Raw genomic sequence first — 20,332 nt, 5'->3', positions numbered from 1 at the left:
TTGGTATACTTTGGCAATTTTCTCTGTTGAATTCTTTACAGTTCTCATTTATCTATCCCTTATTTCTTTTAGGAGACAAGGATGGCAGCAAGGTGACCACAGTGGTGGCAACTCCTGGGCAGGGTCCAGACAGGCCACAAGAAGTCAGCTATACAGACACTAAAGTGATTGGGAATGGGTCATTTGGTGTGGTATATCAAGCCAAACTTTGTGATTCAGGAGAGCTGGTTGCCATCAAGAAAGTATTACAGGACAAGAGATTTAAGGTAAGACCTTCAGTATTTCATGTATTTTGTTGCTGTCAATACATGTAAATAATTATTTTTTCAGTTGTTTCTCTTTGCTTTAAATTTCATTTATTGAACAAATTTTTATTCAGGTCAACTACTGTAGTGACTTTATTTCGCATTGTGTATTATGTAGAGATAAAATTTACTGAAGATTGCAGTATTTTTTTCTGAACTGCTGTGAGTGACATATGTATTTAAAATGCTGTGAAATGTAGATTAAAATTTCTTAATTTCTATTTAAAAATGTGACCTTTCTCTGCCTTGGTTGTCATTGGTGTAGGAGACCAGAGAAACATTACCTGTAGCATATGATCATTTGGTACAGTTGACTATGCTTCCTCTCTTGAAAAATTTCCTTTGAGTCTGTGATATAACACTATCATTTTTTTCCCCCATAACTGACCTTTCTTTGCTATCTTCTTATGTCTCCCTTTCATCTGCCCCTAGAAAGCAGTACTCCCCACAGTTCAGCTCATTTTTATTTCTTACACCGTCTCTTTAGGGTGTCCTGTACATAGATGGTCAGAGTCACCTGTACGTTATGGTATAGTGGAGAATCAGTGAGACCTGCGCTCTAATCAAGGCTCTGCCATTAACAAGCCATGCAACTCCGTTCCCTTCCCTACTCTTCCCACCTCTGCAACATTTTACTGAGAGTCTCCTGTGTACTAGGAACTGTGCTAAACATTGAGGGATTAAAAAAAAAATAAGAGGTGATCACTGCTCTGAAATAGCACACAGCCTAGTGTCTGTATGCTCCAGAATGTCCTGAACTTTCTAAAGAGATTAAAAAAAAAAATTCTGAAGTTTTTGTCTTCAATTCTCTCTCTCCCAAGCACTAGTACCATGTTGCCCAGTGCCCACTGGATCTTGATATCTGAAGGTACTGTTATTTCATATTGGCAAGGTTTCTTATCTAACTCTGACTTAAACTTTCAATCTTAAAGGAAATCCTCTCTATTGGCTCCCATTCCTTGTGGCTCTTTCCTTCGAATGGTTTTCTCATTTACCTGTCATTCAGGCTCTTTCATTCTCTCATACCTCATATCTAGTGATTACCAAATTTGGTTGACTCCCCCCACCCCACCCCACCAACTGCCTTGTTGAGCTGTACCTTCTTTCCTTTTCTCATCACTGCTATTCTAGCCAGACCTTTGTCATTATTTGGCTTAACGACTAGTAAGACTCTTGCCTCTGATCTTCTCACTTCCAGTCTTTCTGTATACCGACATTAGAATAATCCCACAGTTCAGTTTGGTCATGTTATTACTCCTACACACAAATCTTCTATGGGTTCCTCATAGCCTAGAAAATAAAGCCTGCCCAGTTTTAATTGTACATTCGGGAGCTTCTATAGTCTTGCCTTATCTCCAGATACTCAGCCTTTACAAACCTTTTGTATCACTATCTTTGAGATATATTGGTTTTTATGGCCTCTCTGCTTTTGTTCAGCTTCCCTTCTGTCACTTGCATTCTCCTGCTATCTAAACCGTGTGCATATTATATAAAGATCCATGTCAGTTTCTACCTTTATGAAATTTCCCAGATGATTCCAGCCAGCCCTATGGATCTTGCTAGTCTAGATTCCTTGAACACTTATTGTTCATAAACTAGGAAATTCCAAATTTTTTCATGACAAGGACTCCATTTTTATTATGTGTGTCTCCAGGATATCCACACACTTAATGTGTTTTTGAATTAATAGTTGCTGATAGCAGATACTTATCAAATCCTTAAAATATGCCAGGTGATCTAAGGCTTTTACATGAGTAGTTTTATAGGAGCTTTACCGTTAGTCCTGTGATATTGGTACTGTTATTATTCAGATAAGGAAACCTACACACAAAGAGATTATAAATTAACTTGTCCAGGATCATACAGTTAGCAAGTGGATAGCTGGGCAGGTATTTGAATCCAAGCAGTCTGACTCCAGAGTGCTTTATTATATTTTATCATTGCTGTATCAAACCAGTATATTCTGTTCAGAAGATACTTCGGTTAGTTCTTCTTTTTCTTGCTTTTTAAAAAAATTCTAATTTTTCCCTTTATCATAGTTATTCAACTGAAATACAGTTTGGTTCATCTGTTTTTGTATGTATCCCTTTGTAGAACTTTATCCCCATTCTTTTTGACTTTTTAAAAAAAATTTATATTTTCAGTCTGTGAAACACTAATGTGGTTCTAAAAGTCAGAGATACACAAACGTCATTCCCTCTGTCTTGTTTCCACTCACTCCCTCTAGATAGCCAATCTCATTATGTTCTGATTTATTTTTTCTGGGTTTCTTTTGCACAAATGAGCAGTAAGTGTACAATCATCCCTTGGTATCCATAGTGGACTGGTTCCAGGGCACCCAGTGGATACCAAAATCTGCAGATGCTCTAGTTCCGTATATAAAATGGTGTGGTATTTCCATATAACCTAAGCTCATCCTCCCATATACTTTAAACCATCTCTAGAGTACTTATAATACCTTGTTGATGCTATGTGAATAGTTGTAAATACTATTTAAATAGTTGCTGATGTGGCAAATTGAAGTTTTGATTTTTGGAACTTTCCAGAGCTTTTCCCCCCTGAATATTTTTGATCCCAGCTTGGCTGAATCCCTGGTTGCGGAATCCATGAATGCAGAGGGTAGACTGTAGTTCTCTTTGTTTCTTTCTTACACAAAGTGTAGTATTAGAGATACTCTTTTGTACTTTCCTTTTCTGTTAACTATAGTTCCTGAAAGTCATATCAGTTCAGAGATTTTTCTCATCCGTTTTAGAGCTTCATAGTATTGCAGAGTTGATTCCAACCATTCTTCTATATATGGATATTGAACTACTTTTCAATATTTTGTAATCTCCAAGGGGGCTGTTATGAAAAACTTCGTGCATAGGTATTTATTATTAGATGTGTATCTTCACAATAAATTAAGAGAACTAGGGCTGCTGAATGAAAACATAAACATATATGTAGTTTTGTATGATATTGCTAAATTGCCCTGCATAAGAGCTTGTACAGATTTGCATTCTCTCTAGTAATATATGAATGCCTGTTTACCCACAAGGTTTGACAACATGCATTGATTTACTTTTTCAGTTTTTGCCAATCTGATAGGTGAGAAATGGTATCTCATTGTAGTTTTAATTTACAATCTTATGAATGTAGTTTAACATCCTTTCATGTGTTTAATGTCCACTTTTATCATATCTGGATTTTAGTTGTGATTAGAAAGCCTCTTCCTTATAAAGTCTTATAGAAAGCCTTTTCGTCAGGTTAAAGAGAAATTCATCCATATTTTCTAGCACTTGTAAGTTTTCACTTTTTACAGTTAGATCCCTGATCCATTTGAAGTTTGTTCCTGTTTGTGGAGTTTATTCCTATGTATGGTATGAGTTATTGATCTGATTTTATCCTTTCTAAATCACTAATCATTTGTCTCATTTATTTAAAAGTCTATGTTTGTTCCAGTGATTTGAGATGCTATTGTTATTATATGCTGAATTTCCACGGTAATTGGTCTATTTCTGGACTTTCCATTCTGTTCTACTAGGTCATTTGCATATATCTGAGTCAGTACCACATTGTTTTAATTATAGAGCTCTATAGTATATTTCAGTGTCTGGTAGGGCTAATCCGCCCATGTAGCTTTTCTTTTTCATGTTTTTCTAGCTATTTTTGGATGTTTATTTTTCCCGATGAACTTTGGTATCAGTTTGACTAACTTCATGAAAAAGCTCATTGATATTTTTAATTGGAATTTCATCAACTTTATAAACTAACTTAGGGAGTTAAATCACCTGTCCATGATGCTGAATTACCTTATCCAGGAATAAGAGATGCCTTTCCATTTGTTCAAGTTTACTTTTGTATCTTTTAGGAGTTTTACTTATATAGGCTTTGACATTTCTTATTAAGCTTATTTTATTGCTTCTGTTGCTATTATATAATTTTGTTTTTCTTTTTATTTTTTTCTGCTAAATGCTATAACGTGGCAGGCTGTGTGACACCAGGCTCAGTTCTTTCCAGTGTATCACCTTTTCTTTGTGAAACTTAAGTATTCTTTGTTCTCCTTGCTAAATGTTAGCTGTTTCCAAAAATATAAAATTTGGTGTATTGACTGATTCATTTCTCTTGATTATCATAAAATAGGCATTTTTTCTGACAACTTAAAATTCTGTAGTTTCACATTTGTAATTTTTACATAGCTGCTACCTAGGATTAAATAATCATGTATTTTGCATTAAATAATTACGTATTTTCAGGAAAAGGTGGAATAGGATCTTCTTGCACAATTACATAAACCAACATGCTTAACCTGCTGGTGTCAGTGAGAGGCAGTTTGTTGTGGTGAAAAAACAAGAAGAGAAAGAATGGTCAGAGATAGAAAGAAAACAAGAGTAATTATCCCTACACTGTAGTCATGAAAACTATATCTAAGATACTGAACCTTTTTTTTTTTTTAAAGAATTTCTGGTGTAACAAGTTTCATTTTAGTAGTGTTTTACTTACAATTTGAATACTTTTTTCCTTCTGGACCCATCATACTGTGGCAAATAACTAAAATTAAGCAACTTCAATTGGCCAGTTTGAAAGTGCTTGTAATAGAAAATGCTATTGTGGTGTTAGGGGTAGAGTCCAGCTAGGTACCTAATGTAGGAGACCTTTGATATTAGAGCAGGGAGAAGATTAATCAATCCCAAAGGCTACAGATGGTTGTTGGGGCTGGCTTTTCCAATTTGAAAATCAGTAAGCTACATTTTAATTAATTAGTAATCTTAGCTTCATTAACTATTAATTTCAGTTCTCCTTTGAACCAAGTCATAGGTTTCAGGTGTCCTGCTTAGTTTCATTTGTTCTGTAGTTAGGATGTGGGGTTGAAGTGAAGTGTCACTGTTGTTCTGTTGTGAATAGAGAATTTGAGCCCTACTTTAATATATACCATTTTGGAGAGTGAGGAGAGAGAATGTCTGGGCTCAGTCCTTAGGGATATGATTATTTTCTGTATGATATTCTGGAGACAACAAAGGAGAAATAAGACCTTGGTCCACTATTAGTTTTGTAAGCTTAAGTATATCCATTAACTTTATGAGCTTCAATTTCATCATGTGTACAATGGGAATGCTCTTACTACAGCAATGCCCCAGTCCAGTGTTTGGTGCATAAAAGAACTCAGTAAGGAGCTTCCCTGGTGGCGCAGTGGTTGAGAGTCTGCCTGCCGATGCAGGAGACATGGGTTCGTGCCCCGGTCCGGGAAGATCCCACATGCTGCGGAGCGGCTGGGCCCGTGAGCCATGGCCGCTGAGCCTGCGCGTCCGGAGCCTGCGCTCCGCAACGGGAGAGGCCCGTGTACCGCAAAAAAAAAAGAACTCAATAAGTATTGTGCTCCCTTTTTACTCCAACATTGTGTGAATCAAATGAAACAATGTATTATGAAAACATTTACTGAATTTTAAAACTCCTTATAATTAAGTTCTATTGGTTTTAATTTTAGGCTTCTGAAGTACTACAAACTGCTATTTACTTTGGATTTTTTTCAGTGCAAGGTTGAACCATCAGAGGAGTCCAGTGTCTCCTGGGAAAAGAGCTTCATTAAATATGTCTGCCATGCTGAGTCATTGGCAGGGAACAGCTCATGAGAAGCTTGGCTTGGCCCCAAACAAGAGAATAGCTTTGAGAGTTCAGCAGCTGGGACCATTGGTCAATAATGTTTCCTGCAGTGGGATATCTGAGAGGCACATTTTCATAGTTGACATACCAAACTTCCTAAGGATATAGACTATTTTATGCTACTTTCCCAAGTGCCTATGTAGGATGACTGGTAAAATGTTTTTTTCAAATTGAATTTTCAGAGACTGTACAAAGGTTTATTGGTAAGGATTCTATTGATTTTGCTTTAAAATTATATATAGTTTTATTGCCTCCATTATTCCAGAGAGAAAAAATGGAGGCATGATATTGTGGTCCTGAGTGTCTTCTTTGTGCCTTTCAGTGGCTTGAATGGCTTGAGAGAAAGAGAAATAAAACTTAATAGAAGGCGGCCAGAGCAATTAGGCAAGAAAAAGAAGTAAAAGGCATCCAAATTGGAAAGGAAGAAATAAAACTGTCACTGTTTGCAGATGACATAATATTACATATGGAAAATCCTAAAGGCTCCATTAAAAAAAAAACTGTTAGAATAAACTAATTCAGTAAAGTTGCAGGATGCAGATCAGTGCACACAAATCTCTTGCATTTCTGTATACTAATAACAAACTATCAGAAAGAGAAATAAAGAAAACAATCTCATTAACAGTTGCACTGAAAAGAATAAAATACCTAGGAATATATTTGACCAAGGAAATGGAAGACCTGTATATTGAAAACTCTAAGACATTAATGAAAGAAATTGTTGAAGACACAAATAAATGGAAAGATATTATGTGCTTGTGGATTGAATCAATATTGTTAAAATGTCCATACTACCCAAAACAATCTACGGATTCACTGCAATCCCTATCAAAATTCCAATGTCATTTTTCAAAGAAATAGAACAAATAATCCTCAAATTTGTATAGAACCACGAAAACCTCAAATAGTCAAAGCATTCTTGAGAAAGAAGAACAAAGCTGGAGATATAATGCTTCATGATTTCAAACTATATTACACAGCTACAGCAATTAAAGCAATATAGTATTAGCATAAAACCAGACACATAGATCAGTGGGACAGAATAGAGAATCCAGGAATAAACCCACACATGGTCAATTAATTTACAGTGAAGGAGACAAGAATATACAGTGAGGAAAGGGCAGCCTTTTCAATAAATGGTGTTGGGAAAACTGAAGAGCCACATGCAAAAGAATGAAACTTGACAACTGTCTTATACCATACACAAAAATTAACTCAAAATGGATTAAAGACCTGAGTTTAAGACCTGAAACCATAAAACTAGAAGAAAACATAAATGGTAAACTACTTGATGTAGGTCTTGGTGATGATTTTTTGAATCTGACACTAAAACCAGAGGCAACAAAAGCAAAAATAAACAAGTGGGACTACATCAAACTAAAAAGCTTCTGCACAGCAAAGGAAACCATCAACAAAATGAAAAGGCAGCCCACTGAATGGGATAAAATATTCGCAAATCATATGTCTGATAACAGGCTAATATAAAAAAAAAAACCCCAACAATCCAATTAAAAAATGGGCACAGGACCTGAATAGACATTTTCCTGAAGAAGACATACAGATGGCTGACAAGTACATGAAAAGATGCTCAACATCACTAATCATCAGGGAAAGGCAAATCAAAACCACAATGAGATATCACCTCACACCTGTTAGAATGGCTATTATGAAAAAGACAAGAAATAACAAGTGTTGGCAAGGATGCGGAGAAAGGGAACACCTGTGTGCTGTTTGTGGGAATGTAGATTGGTACAGGCACTGTGGAAAACAGTATGGAGGTTCCTCAAAATATTAAAAATAGAACTACCATAGGATCCAGCAATTCTACTTTTGGATATTTATCTGAAGAAAATGAAAATAGCTAACTTGAAAAGATATATGTACCCCATGTTCATTGCAGCATTATTTACAATAGTCAGGATATGGAAACAACCTAAGTGCCCATCAGTGGATGAATGGATAAAGAAATTGTGGTGTGTGTGTGTGTGTGTGTGTGTGTGTGTGTGTGTGTGTTGTGTGTATGATGGAACATTATTCAGCCGTAAAGAGAAGGAAATCCTGACATTGTGACAACATGGATAGACCTTGAGGGCATTATGCTAAGTGAAATAAGAATAACACAAATGCCATATGCTCTCTCTTATGTATGAAATCTTAAAAAATGAACAGCAGCAACAACAAAAAACAAGCTTGTAGATATAGAGAACAGATTGGTGGTTGCCAGAGGCAGGAGGTGGGAGAAATAGGTGAAGGGGGTCAAAAGGTAAAAAGAAAAAAGAAAATAAAACTTAAATATGAGGCATAGTACACTTCTGAGTTTTCTCACTTTTTTTCTTTTAATTTTATTATCCTTTAGTGTTTATACCTTTTCAAATTCCTATATTTCTGTGGTAAGTTCCAAAGAAGTGTTTAGCGTCCGGAGTTAGATCTGCTCTTTTGACTAGTTTCCCTGAAGGCTTTGCAATTTTTGTGGATTGTCAGCTGCTTGATTCTTTTTTTATTAACAGTTTTATTGAGATATAATTCCTATACCATAAATTTCACCCTTTTAAAGTAAACACTCTTTCACCCTTTTAAAGTATATACATTGGTTTCAGTATAGTCACAGAGTTGTGCAACTGTCACTACTAATTCTAGAATATTTTCATCACCTCAAGAAGGAACTCTTTTAATAGTTCCCTATTCAATTCTTATTAATAGTCCTTCCCCATCCTCCTCTTCCCCTAGGCCCTGGCAATCGCTAATCTACTTTCTATCTCTATGGATTTGCCCATTCTGGACATTTCATATAAATGGAATCATAATATATGACCTTTTTGTTTCTGTCTTCTTTCACTTGGAATAATGTATTCAAGGGTCATCCACGTTGTACTGTCTCATTACTTAAGTACTTTTTGTGGATGAATAATATTCCATTTTATGGATATGCTGCATTTTGTTTATCCATTTGTCAGTTGATGAACATCTGAGTTGTCTTCATTTTTTGGCTATAATGAATGATGCTCCTCTGAACATTTGCATACAAGTTTTTGTGGGGACTTTTTTTTTAACAGTTCTCTTGGGTATATACTTGGAAGTAGGGTGGGTCATATGGTGACTCTGTGCTTAACATTATGAGGAAGTGCGAACTTGTTTTCCAAAGCCACTGTACCATTCTACAATCCACAAGCACTGGATAAACATCGCAGTTTCTCCACATCATTGCCAATACTTGTTATTATCTGGTTTTTGATGGTATCTGTCTTAGAGTAAACTGATACATCTTGTCTTGATTTGAATTTCCTGGCGGCTAATGGGCATCTCTTCATCTTTTATTGGCCATTAGTATGTGTTCTTTGGAGAAATGTCTGTTGAATTTCTTTTTTTTAATTAATTAACTAATTAATTATTATTTTTGGCTGTGTTGGGTATTCGTTGCTGCGTGTGGGCTTCCTCTAGTTGTGGCAGTCGGGGGCTACTCTTCATTGTGGTGCGTGGGCTTCTCATTGTGGTGGCTTCTCTTGTTACGGAGCACGGGCTCTAGGTGCGCGGGCTTCAGTAGCTGTGGCTCTTGGGCTCTAGAGAGCAGGCTCAGTAGTTGTGGTGCACGGGCTTAGTTGCTTCCTGGCATGTGGGATCTTCCCGGACCAGGGCTCGAAACTGTGTCCCCTGCATTGGCAGGCAGATTCTTAACCACTGTGACACCAGGGAAGTCCCTGTCTGTTGAATTTCTTTACCCACTAGAATTTTTTTTTAATTTAAAATTTTCTCTTTTTAACAGATAACTATTTTTTGAGCAGTTTTAGTTTTACAGAAAAATGAATGGAAAGTACAGTGTTCCTGTATACACTCTTCTCAGTTCCCCCGTTTTTAACCTTTTGCATTAATGTAGATTTGTTACAATCGTAGCAATATTGATGTATTAGTAGTAATTAAAGTCCACAGTTTGCATTATGGTTCAGTATTTGTGTTGTATAGTCTGTGGACTTTGGCAAATGTATAATGACATGTTTCCATCATTACAGTGTCATGCAGAATAGTTTCACTGCCCTAAAAATTTCCTGAGCTCCACCTGTTCATCCCTCCCTTCCTCACCTCAACCCTGACAACCATTGATTTTTTTAAAAACTGTTTCTGTAGTTTTGCCTCTTCTAGAATGTCATATACTTGGAATCAAACAGTACATACATAGCCTTTTCAGATTGACTTTTTTCACTTAGCAGTATGCGTTTAATGTGCCTGCATAGCTTTTCTTGGCGTGATAGCTCATTTCTTTTTCTCTCTGAAAAAATACAATTATATACATATACTACATTTTGGTTTTTTTTATTTGCTTATTGAAGGACATCTTGGTTGCTTCCAGGTTTTGGCAGTTATGAATAAAGTTGCTGTAAACATTCATGTGCAGGTTTTTGTGTGGATATAGGTTTTCAGGTCATTTGGGTAAATACCAAGTAGCACAGTTGCTAGATTGTATGGTAAGAGTATGGTTCAGTTTTTCAAGAAACTGCCCAATTATCTTCCAAAGTGACTGTGCAGAATAATTTTGTATTCCCACCAGCATTGATGAGAGAGTTCCTGTTGCTCTGCATCCTTACCAGCCTTTGGTGTTATCAGTGTTTTGGGTTTTAGCCATTCTAATAGGAGTGCAGTAGTATCTCACTGTTATTTAAATTTGCAGTTCCCGATGAAATACGATGTTGAGCATCTTTTCTTTCTATATCTTCTTTGGTGAGGTGTCTTTTCAAGTCTTTTGCCCATTACCAATGGTTGAGTGTTTTCTTCTATTGAGTTTTAAGGGTTCTTTGTATATTTTAGTTAACAATTCTTTATCAGATAAGTGTTTTACAGTGCTTTTCTCCCAGTCTGTTACTTGTCTTTTCATTAGTGTCTTAGACCAGAAATTTTTAATTTTAGTGAAAAGTCCAGTTTACAACTTTTTTCTTTCATGGATTGTGCTTTTGGAGTTGCATCTAAAAAGTCACTGCCAAACGCAAGGACACCTAAATTTTCTCCCATATTATCTTGTAGTGTTTTATAGTTTTGCCTTTTACATTTAGGTATGTGATCCATTTTGAGTTAATTTTTGTGAAAGATGTAAGATCGGTGTCGAGATTCATTTCTTTGCTGTTCAGTTGTTACAGCACTATTTGTTGAAAAGACTATCCTTTCTCCTTTTAAATGCCTTTGTTCCTTTGTCAAAGTTCAGTTAATTATATCTGTGGCTATTTCTGCACTCTCTGTTCTGTTCCAGTGATCTATCTGTTTGTTCTTTCTCTCATATCCATTTTTACTCTAGATTTATAATAAGTCTTGAAGTCAGTTAGTGTCAATATTTTGACTCTTCTTCAGTATTGTGTTGACTGTTCCATATCCACAAAATAATTTGCTGGGATTTGATTGGGATTGCATTAAATCTATAGATCATGTTAGGAAGAACTGACATCTTGACTATTCAGTCCTCCTCTCCATGTACGTGAAATATGTTTCCATTTATTTAGATCCTTGATTTCTTTCCTCAGAGCTTTATAGTTTTCCTCATATAAATCTTTTATATAGTTTGTTTGCTTTGCACCTAATATTCCTTTTTTTTCTTTTTTTGTGTACTAATGTAAATTGTATTGTTTTTTAATTTCAAATGTAAATTGTTCATTGCTGGTATATAAAAAAGCACTTGACTTTTGTACCTTAATCTTGTATCCAGCAATCTTGCTATAGTCCCTTATTAATTCCAGGGTGTTTTTCGTTTTTGATGCCTTGGGATTTTTTACATGGACAATCATGTCATCTGTGAACAAAGGTAGTTTTACTTCTTTCCAAGTCTGTATACCCTTTATTTTCTTGGGGGGTGGGTGTCTTATTGCATATGCAATGTTGAATAGGAGTGGTGAGAGTCTCAAGTTTTTCTTGGCTTGTTTCTGATCTTAGCAGGAAAACATAGTTTCTCCTCATTAAGTATAAAGTTAGCTGTAGAATTTTTTGTAGATGTTCTTTTTTTTTTAATTATTTATTTATTTATTTATTTGGTTGCGCCTGGTCTTAGTTGTGGCAGGCAGGCTCCTTAGTTGTGGCATGCAATCTCTTAGTTGCGGCATGCATGTGGGATCTAGTTCCCTGACCAGGGATCGAACCCAGGCCCCCTGCGTTGGGAGTACAGAGTCTTAACCACTGCACTACCAGGGAAGTCCCTGTAGATGTTCTTCATCAAGTTGAAGATGTTCCCCTCTATTCCTAGTTTGCTAAGAGTTTTTTTTTTTTTTCATCGTGGACGGATGTTGGATTTTGTCAACTACGTTTTCTACATCTATACATATGATCAGATAATTCTTCTTTAGCCAGTTGATGGACTGGATTATATTAATTAATTTTAAATGTTGAACCAGCTTATCATACCTGGACTAAATCCCACTTGGTCTTGGTGTATACTTCTTTTTATACATTGTTGGAATCAGTTTGCTAATATTTTGTTGATGATTTTTGCATTTATGTTCATGTGAGATATTGGTCTGTAGCTTTTGTTTCTTGTAATGTCTTCTGTTTTTGGTATTAGGGTAATACTGGTCTCAAAGAATGAGTTGGGATATATTCCCTTTGTTTTTGTCTTCTGGAAGGGACTGTAGAGAATTGATATAATTTGTTCCTTAAGTGATTGGTGGAATTCACCAGTGAACTCATCTGGGTGTGGTGCTTTCTATTTTGGAAGGTGATTAATTGTATGTCAGATTGTTTAATAGATACAGACCTTTTCAGATTATCTAGTTCTCCTTGTGTGTGTTCTAGTGGATTGTGTTTTTCAAGAAATTGGCCTATTTTATCTATGTTATCAAATTTGTGAGTACAGAGTTTGTCGTGATATTCCTTTAATCTGTTAATGTCCATGAGATCTGTGATGATGACATCTTTTTGCTTTTGATATTAGTAATTTATGTCTTCTCTCTTCTTAGCTAACCTGGCTAGATTTTTATCAGTTTTATTGATCTTTTCAAAGAACTATCTTTTGATTTTGCTAATTTTTCTCTGTTGATTTCCTGTTTTCAGTTTCATCTCTAATTTATATTTCTATTCTTCTGCTTACTTTGGATTTAATTTGTTCTTTTTCTACTTTTCTAAGTTGCAAACTTAGATACTGCTTTTGGATTTTCTTCTTATTTAATATATGCAATCATTGCTATAAATTTCCCTGTAAGCACTGCCTTCATTGCATCCACAAATATTGATTTAGCTCAAAATATTTTCTATTTTCTCTTGAGACTTCTTTGACCCAGTTGGTACTTAGAAGTATGTTGTTTATGCTCCAAGTTTTTGTTTTTTTTTTTTTTCTGGCTGTTTTTCAGTTACTGTTCTAGTTTAATTCCATTGTGGTCTGAGAGCATACCTTGTATGATGTTTCTTCTTTTTAATTTGCTAAGGTATGTTTTATGGCCCAGAATTAGGTCTGTCTTGGCTAATGTTCTATATGAGCTTGAGAAGAATACATATTCAACTGTTGGATAAAATTTTCTGTAAATATGTTAATTAGATCCAGTTGATTAATAGTGTCGTTCAGTTTAACTATGTCCTTCATTGATTTTCTGCTTGCTGGATCTATCAGTAACTGATAACTGATGAAAAGTTGTTGAAATCTCTAAATATAATAGTGGATTTGTCTGTTCCTCCTTGTGATTCCATTAGTTTTTTTTGTTTTGTTTTGTTTTTTTGAGGTACACGGGCCTCTCACTGTTGTGGCCTCTCCCTTTGTGGAGCACAGGCTCCGGACGCACAGACCCAGCAGCCATGTCTCATGGGCCCAGCCGCTCCGCGGCATGCGGGATCCTCCCGGACCGGGGCACGAACCCGTGTCCCATGCATCAGCAGGCGGACTCTCAACCACTGCGCCGCCAGGGAAGCCCGATTCCATTAGTTTTTGCCTCAGATATTTTGACTCTGTTGTTAGGTGCATACACCTTAAGAATTATTATGTCTCTTTGGAGAATTGGTCCCTTTTTCATTATGTAATGTCTGTAATGTCCCTTTTTATCCCTGATAATTATTATTGCTGTGTAGTCCTCTTTGTCTGAAATTAATGTAACTACTTCAGTTTTCTTTAGCTCAGTCTTTGTATGGTATATTGTTCTCCATTCCTTTATTTTATAAAAAGATATGTAACATTAAACTGATTTACGTAGCTATTTTTTCTGTTTTGGGGGGTTTTTTTGTTGAACGTTTTCCCCCCAGTTTTATTAAGTATAATTGACAAAACTGCATATATTTAAAGTATTCAATGTAATGATCTGTTATATGTATAAATTGTGAAATGATTGCCCTAAGAAGTAATTAACATATTCATCACCTCACATAATTACCTTTTTTGTATGTGCATGGTGAGAACACTTGAGATCTACTCTCTTAGCAAATTTCAAGTATACAATACAGTACTATTAACTATAGGTACCATGTTGTACATTAGATCCCCAGAACTATGTCGTCTCATGACTGAAGGCATGTACCCTTTAACCAGCATCTTTCTATTTCACCCACACCCCCAACCCATTGTAACCATAGTTCTACTCTATTTTTCTGTGAGTTTGACTTTTTTTTAATTAAAAAAAGGATTTCACATACAAGTTAGCTTATGCTTTAATTTCCTTTAACACTCAGAAGTTTAAAAGTTTGATGTAGTCCCATTTGTCTCTTTTTGCTGTAGTCACTTGAGCTTTTTGATGTCATCAAAAGAAAGAAATTCTGTCACTTGTCAGAACATGGATGAACCTCAAAAACATTATGCTAAGTGAAGTAAGCTAGTCACCAAAGGTCAAATATGTTGCCAATGCTCGTGTCCTGAAGTGTTTCCCCTATATTTTCTTCTAGGATTTTTGTGGTCTTAGGTCTTCTGTTTAGGACTTTGATCCATTTTGAGTTAATTTTTGTGTATGGTGTAAGGTAAGGGTCCCTCTTCTTTTTTTTTTGCCTGTGAATATCCTGTTTTCCCAGCACCATTTGCTTAAGAGATTATCCTTTCCCGATTGTGTAGTCTTGGCACCCTTGTTGAAAATACACATAAGGGTTTATTTCTAGTTTCTCTATTCTGTTCCATTAGTCTATATATCTGTGTTTATGCTAGTTCCATACTGTCTTGATTCCTGTTGCTTTGTAGCTTGTTTTCAAATCAGGAAGTGTGAAACCTCCAACTTTGTCCTTCTGTTTTCAAGATTGTTTTGGCTCTTTGGGGTATTTGAGATTCTGTATAGGATTAGGATTTTGTTTTTCTATTACTGCAAAAGATGCTATTGGGATTTTGATAGGAATTGGATTGAATCTGTAGATGACTTTTGGGTGGTACAGACATTTTAATGTTATTAAGTCTTCCAGTCCATGAGTGTGAGGTCTTTCCACTTATTTCTATCTTTGATTTCTTTTGGCAGTGTTTCATAGTTCTCAGTGTACAAGTCTTTTACCTCCTTGGTTAGGTTTTTTCCTAAGTATTTTGTCCTTTTTGGCGCTATATATAGTAAATGAGATTGCTTTTTTTTTTTTTTTGCGGTACGCGGGCCTCTCGCTGTTGTGGCCTCTCCTGTTGCGGAGCACAGGCTCCGGACGCGCAGGCCCAGTGGCCATGGCTCACGGGCCCAGCCGCTCTGCAGCATGTGGGATCTTCCCGGACCGGGGCACGAACCCGTGTCCCCTGCATCAGCAGGCATACTCTCAACCACTGCACCACCAGGGAAGCCCAATTGCTTTCTTTTTTGATTGGTCATTGTTAGTTTATAGAAATACAATCAATTTTTGTATTCATTTTGTTTTAGTATCCTAAAACTTTGCTGAAATCGTTTCTTATTTCTAACAGGGCTTTGTGGGGGTTTTTTTGTTTTTAATTCTTCAGGGTTTTCTACATGTAAGATCATCTCACCTGTAAACAGAAATAATTTTACTTATTTTTCCAATTTGAATGTCTTTTATTATTTTTCTTTTGTAAATGTTCTGGCTAGGGTTTCAAACACTGTTTTAATAGTAGTGGCAAGAGAGGGCATCCTTGCCTTGTTCCTGATTTTAGAGGGGAAGCTTTAAGTTTTGTGACATTGAGTATGATGTTAACTGTGGGCTTTTCACATACAACTTATTATGTTGAGGCAGTTTTCTTCTATTTCTAGTTTGTTGAGCATTCTTATCATGAAAGAATGTTGAATTTTGTTAAATGCTTTTTCTGTATCAGTTGAGATGGTCATTTGATTTTTGTCCTTCATGTCGCTAATGTGATGTATTACATTGATTGATTTCCATATGTAGAACCACCCTTGCATTCCAGGTATAAAGCTTGGTATTTCTCCAGAGATATACCCAGGAGTAGGATTACAGGATCATATGGTAGCTCTATTTTTAGTTTTTTAAGGAACCTCCATACTGCTCTCCATAGTGGCTATACCAATTTACATTACACTCCTGGGCATATATCTGCAGAAAAACATGGTCCAAAAGGATACATGCACCCCAGTGTTCAATGCAGCACTGTTTACAACAGCCAGGACATGGAAGCAACCTAAATGTCCATCAACAGAGGAGTGGCTAAAGAAGATGTGGTGCATATATACAGCAGAATATTACTAAGCCATTAAAAAGAATGAAATAATGCCATTTGCAGCAACATGGTGGACCTAGAGATTGTCATACTGAGTGAAGTTAAGTCAGACAGAGAAAGAGATACATTGCATGATATCGCTTATATGTGGAATCTAAAAAGAAATGATACAAATGAACTTGTCTGATGATACAAATGAACTTATCTGCAAAACAGAAACAGACTTAGAGCGAATTTATGGTTACCGGGGGAAGGGTGAGGGGTAGGGATAGTTAAGGAGTTTGGGATTGACATGTACACACTGCTGTATTTAAAATGGAGAGGGTGTGGAGAAAGGAGAACCCTCTTGCACTGTTGGTGGGAATGTAAATTGATAGAGCCACTATGGGGAACAGTATGGAGGTTCCTTAAAAAACTAAAAATAGAACTACCACATGACCCAGTAATCCCACTACTGGGCATGTACCCTGAGAAAAACATAATTCAGAAAGACACATGTACCCCAGTGTTCATTGCAGCACCATTTACAATAGCCAGGACATGGAAGCAACCTAAATGTCCATCAACAGATGAATGGATAAAGAAGGTGTGGTACATATATACAATGGAATGTTACCCAGCCATAAAAAGGAACGAAATTGGGTCATTTGTAGAGATGCAGATGGACTTAGAGTCTGTCATACAGAGTGAAGTAAGTCAGAATGAAAAAAACAAATATAGTATATTAACGCATATATGTAGAATCTAGAAAAATTGTACAGATGAACCTATTTGCAGGGCAGGAATAGAGACACAGACATAGAGAATGGGCGTGTGGACACAGCAGGAGAAGGGGAGGGTGGGATGAATTGGGAGATTGGGTTTGACATAAATACACTACCATGTGTAAAATAGCTAGTGGGAAGCTGTGGTATAGCACAGGGAGCTCAGCTTGTTGCTCTTTGATGACTTAGATGGGTGAGATGTGGGGTGCTGGGAGGGAGGGGATATATGTATACATATAGCTGATTCACTTCATTGTACAGCAGAAACTAACACAACATTGTAAAGCAATTATACTCCAATTTAAAATAAATAAATAAAATGGTTAACCAACAAGGACCCACTGTATAGCACAGGGAACTCTGCTCAATATTATTTAACAACCTAAATGGGAAAAGAATTTGAAAAAGAATAGATACGTGTATATGTATAATTGAATCACTTTGTTGTATACAAGTTTAAAAAAAAACTTGATAATGTTTATAAGATATATAATCCTTTCAATGAGCTTTTGAGTTTGGTTTGCTAGTATTTTGTTGAGGGTTTTTGCATCAGTATCTATCAGAGATATTGGTCTGTAGTTTTCCTGATGTTTCCATCCCTACTTTTAATGTATCTGTGTCTTTGAATTTTAAATGGATTTCTTTTAGATTATATAGAGTTGGGTCTTTTTAAAACTTATTTTTAAAATTATTTTTATGTTTTTAAATTGTGATATAATTGATTTATAACATTGTGCAACTTTAATGTTTTTTCGTTTTTGTTTTTTTTTAATCCACTGATAGTCTTTCGTGTGGTATATTTAGGCCTTTGATGTTTAAAGAGATTATTGATATAGTTGAATCATATTTTTACCATATTTGTTACTGTTTCTATTCATTGAACTTGTTCTTTGTTTATTTTGTCTTGCTGTTTTTTTGCTTTCTCTATTTTTGACTGAGCATTTTATAGGATTCTGTTTTTTCTCCTCTCTTAGCATATCTATTACACTTTTCTTTTTAACTTTATTTAGTAGTTGTACTTGAGTCTACAATGTACATTTTACTACTTTTTTTTTTTTTTTTTTTTTGCGGTATGCGGGCCTCTCACTGTTGCGGCCTCTCCCGTTGCGGAGCACAGGCTCCGGACGCGCAGGCTCAGGGGCCATGGCTCACGGGCCCAGCTGCTCTGCGGCACGTGGGACCTTCCCAGACCGGGGCACGCACCCGTGTCCCCTGCATCGGCAGGCGGACTCTCAACCACTGCGCCACCAGGGAAGCCCCATTTTACTACTTTTTGAAGTCCATTTTCAATTAACACTATACTACTTCACTGATAGTGAAAGTACCTCAGGGCAGAGTATTCCCAGTTCCTCCTTTCCATTCCATATGACGTTGCTGTCATTAATATCACTAATCTGTAAGATATCATCACTGAATGCATTGTTGCTGTTATTATTTTGAACAAATGGTTATATGTTAGATCAATTAAGAATAAGAAAAATAAAATATATTTTACTTTTATTATTCATTTTCTAATGCTCTTTTTTTTTAACATCTTTATTGGAGTATAATTGCTTTACAATGGTGTGTTAGTTTCTGCTTTATAACAAAGTGAATCAGTTATACATATACATATGTTCCCGTATCTCTTCCCTCTTGCGTCTCCCTCCCTCCCACCCTCCCTATCCCACCCCTCTAGGTGGTCACAAACCACCGAGCTGATCTCCCTGTGCTATGCGGCTGCTTCCCACTAGCTATCTACCTTACATTTGGTAGTGTATATATGTCCATGCCTCTCTCTCGCTTTGTCACAGCTCACCCTTCCCCCTCCCCATTATCCTCAAGTCCGTTCTCTAGTATGTCTGTGGCTTTATTCCTGTCTTACCCCTAGGTTCTTCATGACATTTTTTTTTCTTAAATTCCATATATATGTGTTAGCATACAGTATTTGTCTTTCTCTTTCTGACTTACTTCACTCTGTATGACATCTCCATATCTTCTTGTACTACTTTGTACGTTTGTGTGTATTTTTTAATTCTCCCCAATTTTATTATATGTGTAGGTTTGTGTATTTACTACTACAGTCAAGATATGGAACAGTTCCACCATCACAAGGACCCTCTTACTGCCCTTTTATAACCATACTCATTTGTCTCCCCACCATCTTTCCACTCCTAACCTCCAGTTTAACCCCTTGCAACAATCAGTAATCTGTTCCCCATTTCTGTAATATTGTTATTTGAAGAATGCTATATAAATGAAGTCATATACAGTGTGTTACCTTTTGAGATTGGCTTTATTTGCTCAGTGTAATTCTCTGGAGATTCATCAAAGTTGTTGCATGTATCAATAATTGGTTCTCTTTTCTTATTACTAACTAGCATTCCATAGTATGTATATACCACAATTTGTTTATCCATTCGCCCATTGAAAGACATCTGGTAGCTATTCTGAATTCAGCTATGAACATTCAACTGTAGGTTTTTTGTATAAACATAAATTTCCATTTCTATTAAATTGCTTCACAGTGCAGTTGCTGGGATCTTGGAAATATTTTGAAGGTGGAGCCAACAGTATTTCTTGACAGATTGAAGGTGAGGTCAGAGAGAAGGAGGAATCAAGATTTCAAATTTTTGGCCTGCGTGGCTGGAATAGTGGAATTGTCGATAATTGAGACAGGGAGGCTATGAGTTGAACAGGTTTAAGGAAGATCAGGAATTTTACTCATGATATGTCAAGTTGAGATGTATATTAGAAGAATTGTCAAGTAGGCAGTTGGCTAGAAGATTCTGGAGTATTACATAGGAAAGATCTGGTCTGGCAATGTAAAATTGGGAGTCATCAGCCTTTAAAGCCCTGAGACTGGAAGAGATAATTGAGATAGCTAAAAAGAGGTGAGAGACCAAGCCCTGGCTACTCCATTGTCTAGAAAATAAGCAGATTAGATGAACTAGCAAGTGAAACTATTAATTTGGCTAGGCTTTGAGAACGCTGTGGGTGATATAGAAAGAGACAAAATTCATATTTTGCTCTAAAGGCACTTATAGTAAGCTAGTTGGGCAAGGGGTGTGTGTGTGTGTGTGTGTGTGTGTGTGTGTGTGTGTGTGTGTGTG

General features: G+C 36.3%; 1 protein-coding gene across 2 annotated transcripts in view; it reads left to right on the top strand.

Moving 5' to 3' along the window:
• Positions 1 to 20,332, top strand: part of GSK3B (glycogen synthase kinase 3 beta) — a 197,517-nt gene that overhangs the window by 68,984 nt on the left and 108,201 nt on the right. For both annotated transcript variants that reach the window (XM_029215533.1, XM_029215532.1), the window contains exon 2: positions 73 to 266. In XM_029215533.1, coding sequence (XP_029071366.1) covers positions 73 to 266 — 194 coding nt within the window. The remainder of the gene's footprint in view (positions 1 to 72; positions 267 to 20,332) is intronic.

The sequence above is a fragment of the Monodon monoceros genome, unplaced genomic scaffold (genome assembly GCF_005190385.1).
Source record: "Monodon monoceros isolate NGI ecotype Baffin Bay Population unplaced genomic scaffold, NGI_Narwhal_1 Super_Scaffold_11, whole genome shotgun sequence".
NCBI classification, from domain to species: domain Eukaryota; kingdom Metazoa; phylum Chordata; class Mammalia; order Artiodactyla; family Monodontidae; genus Monodon; species Monodon monoceros.
The sequence above is the reverse complement of the archived record's forward strand: the minus strand, read 5'-3'. Positions and strand labels throughout refer to the sequence as shown.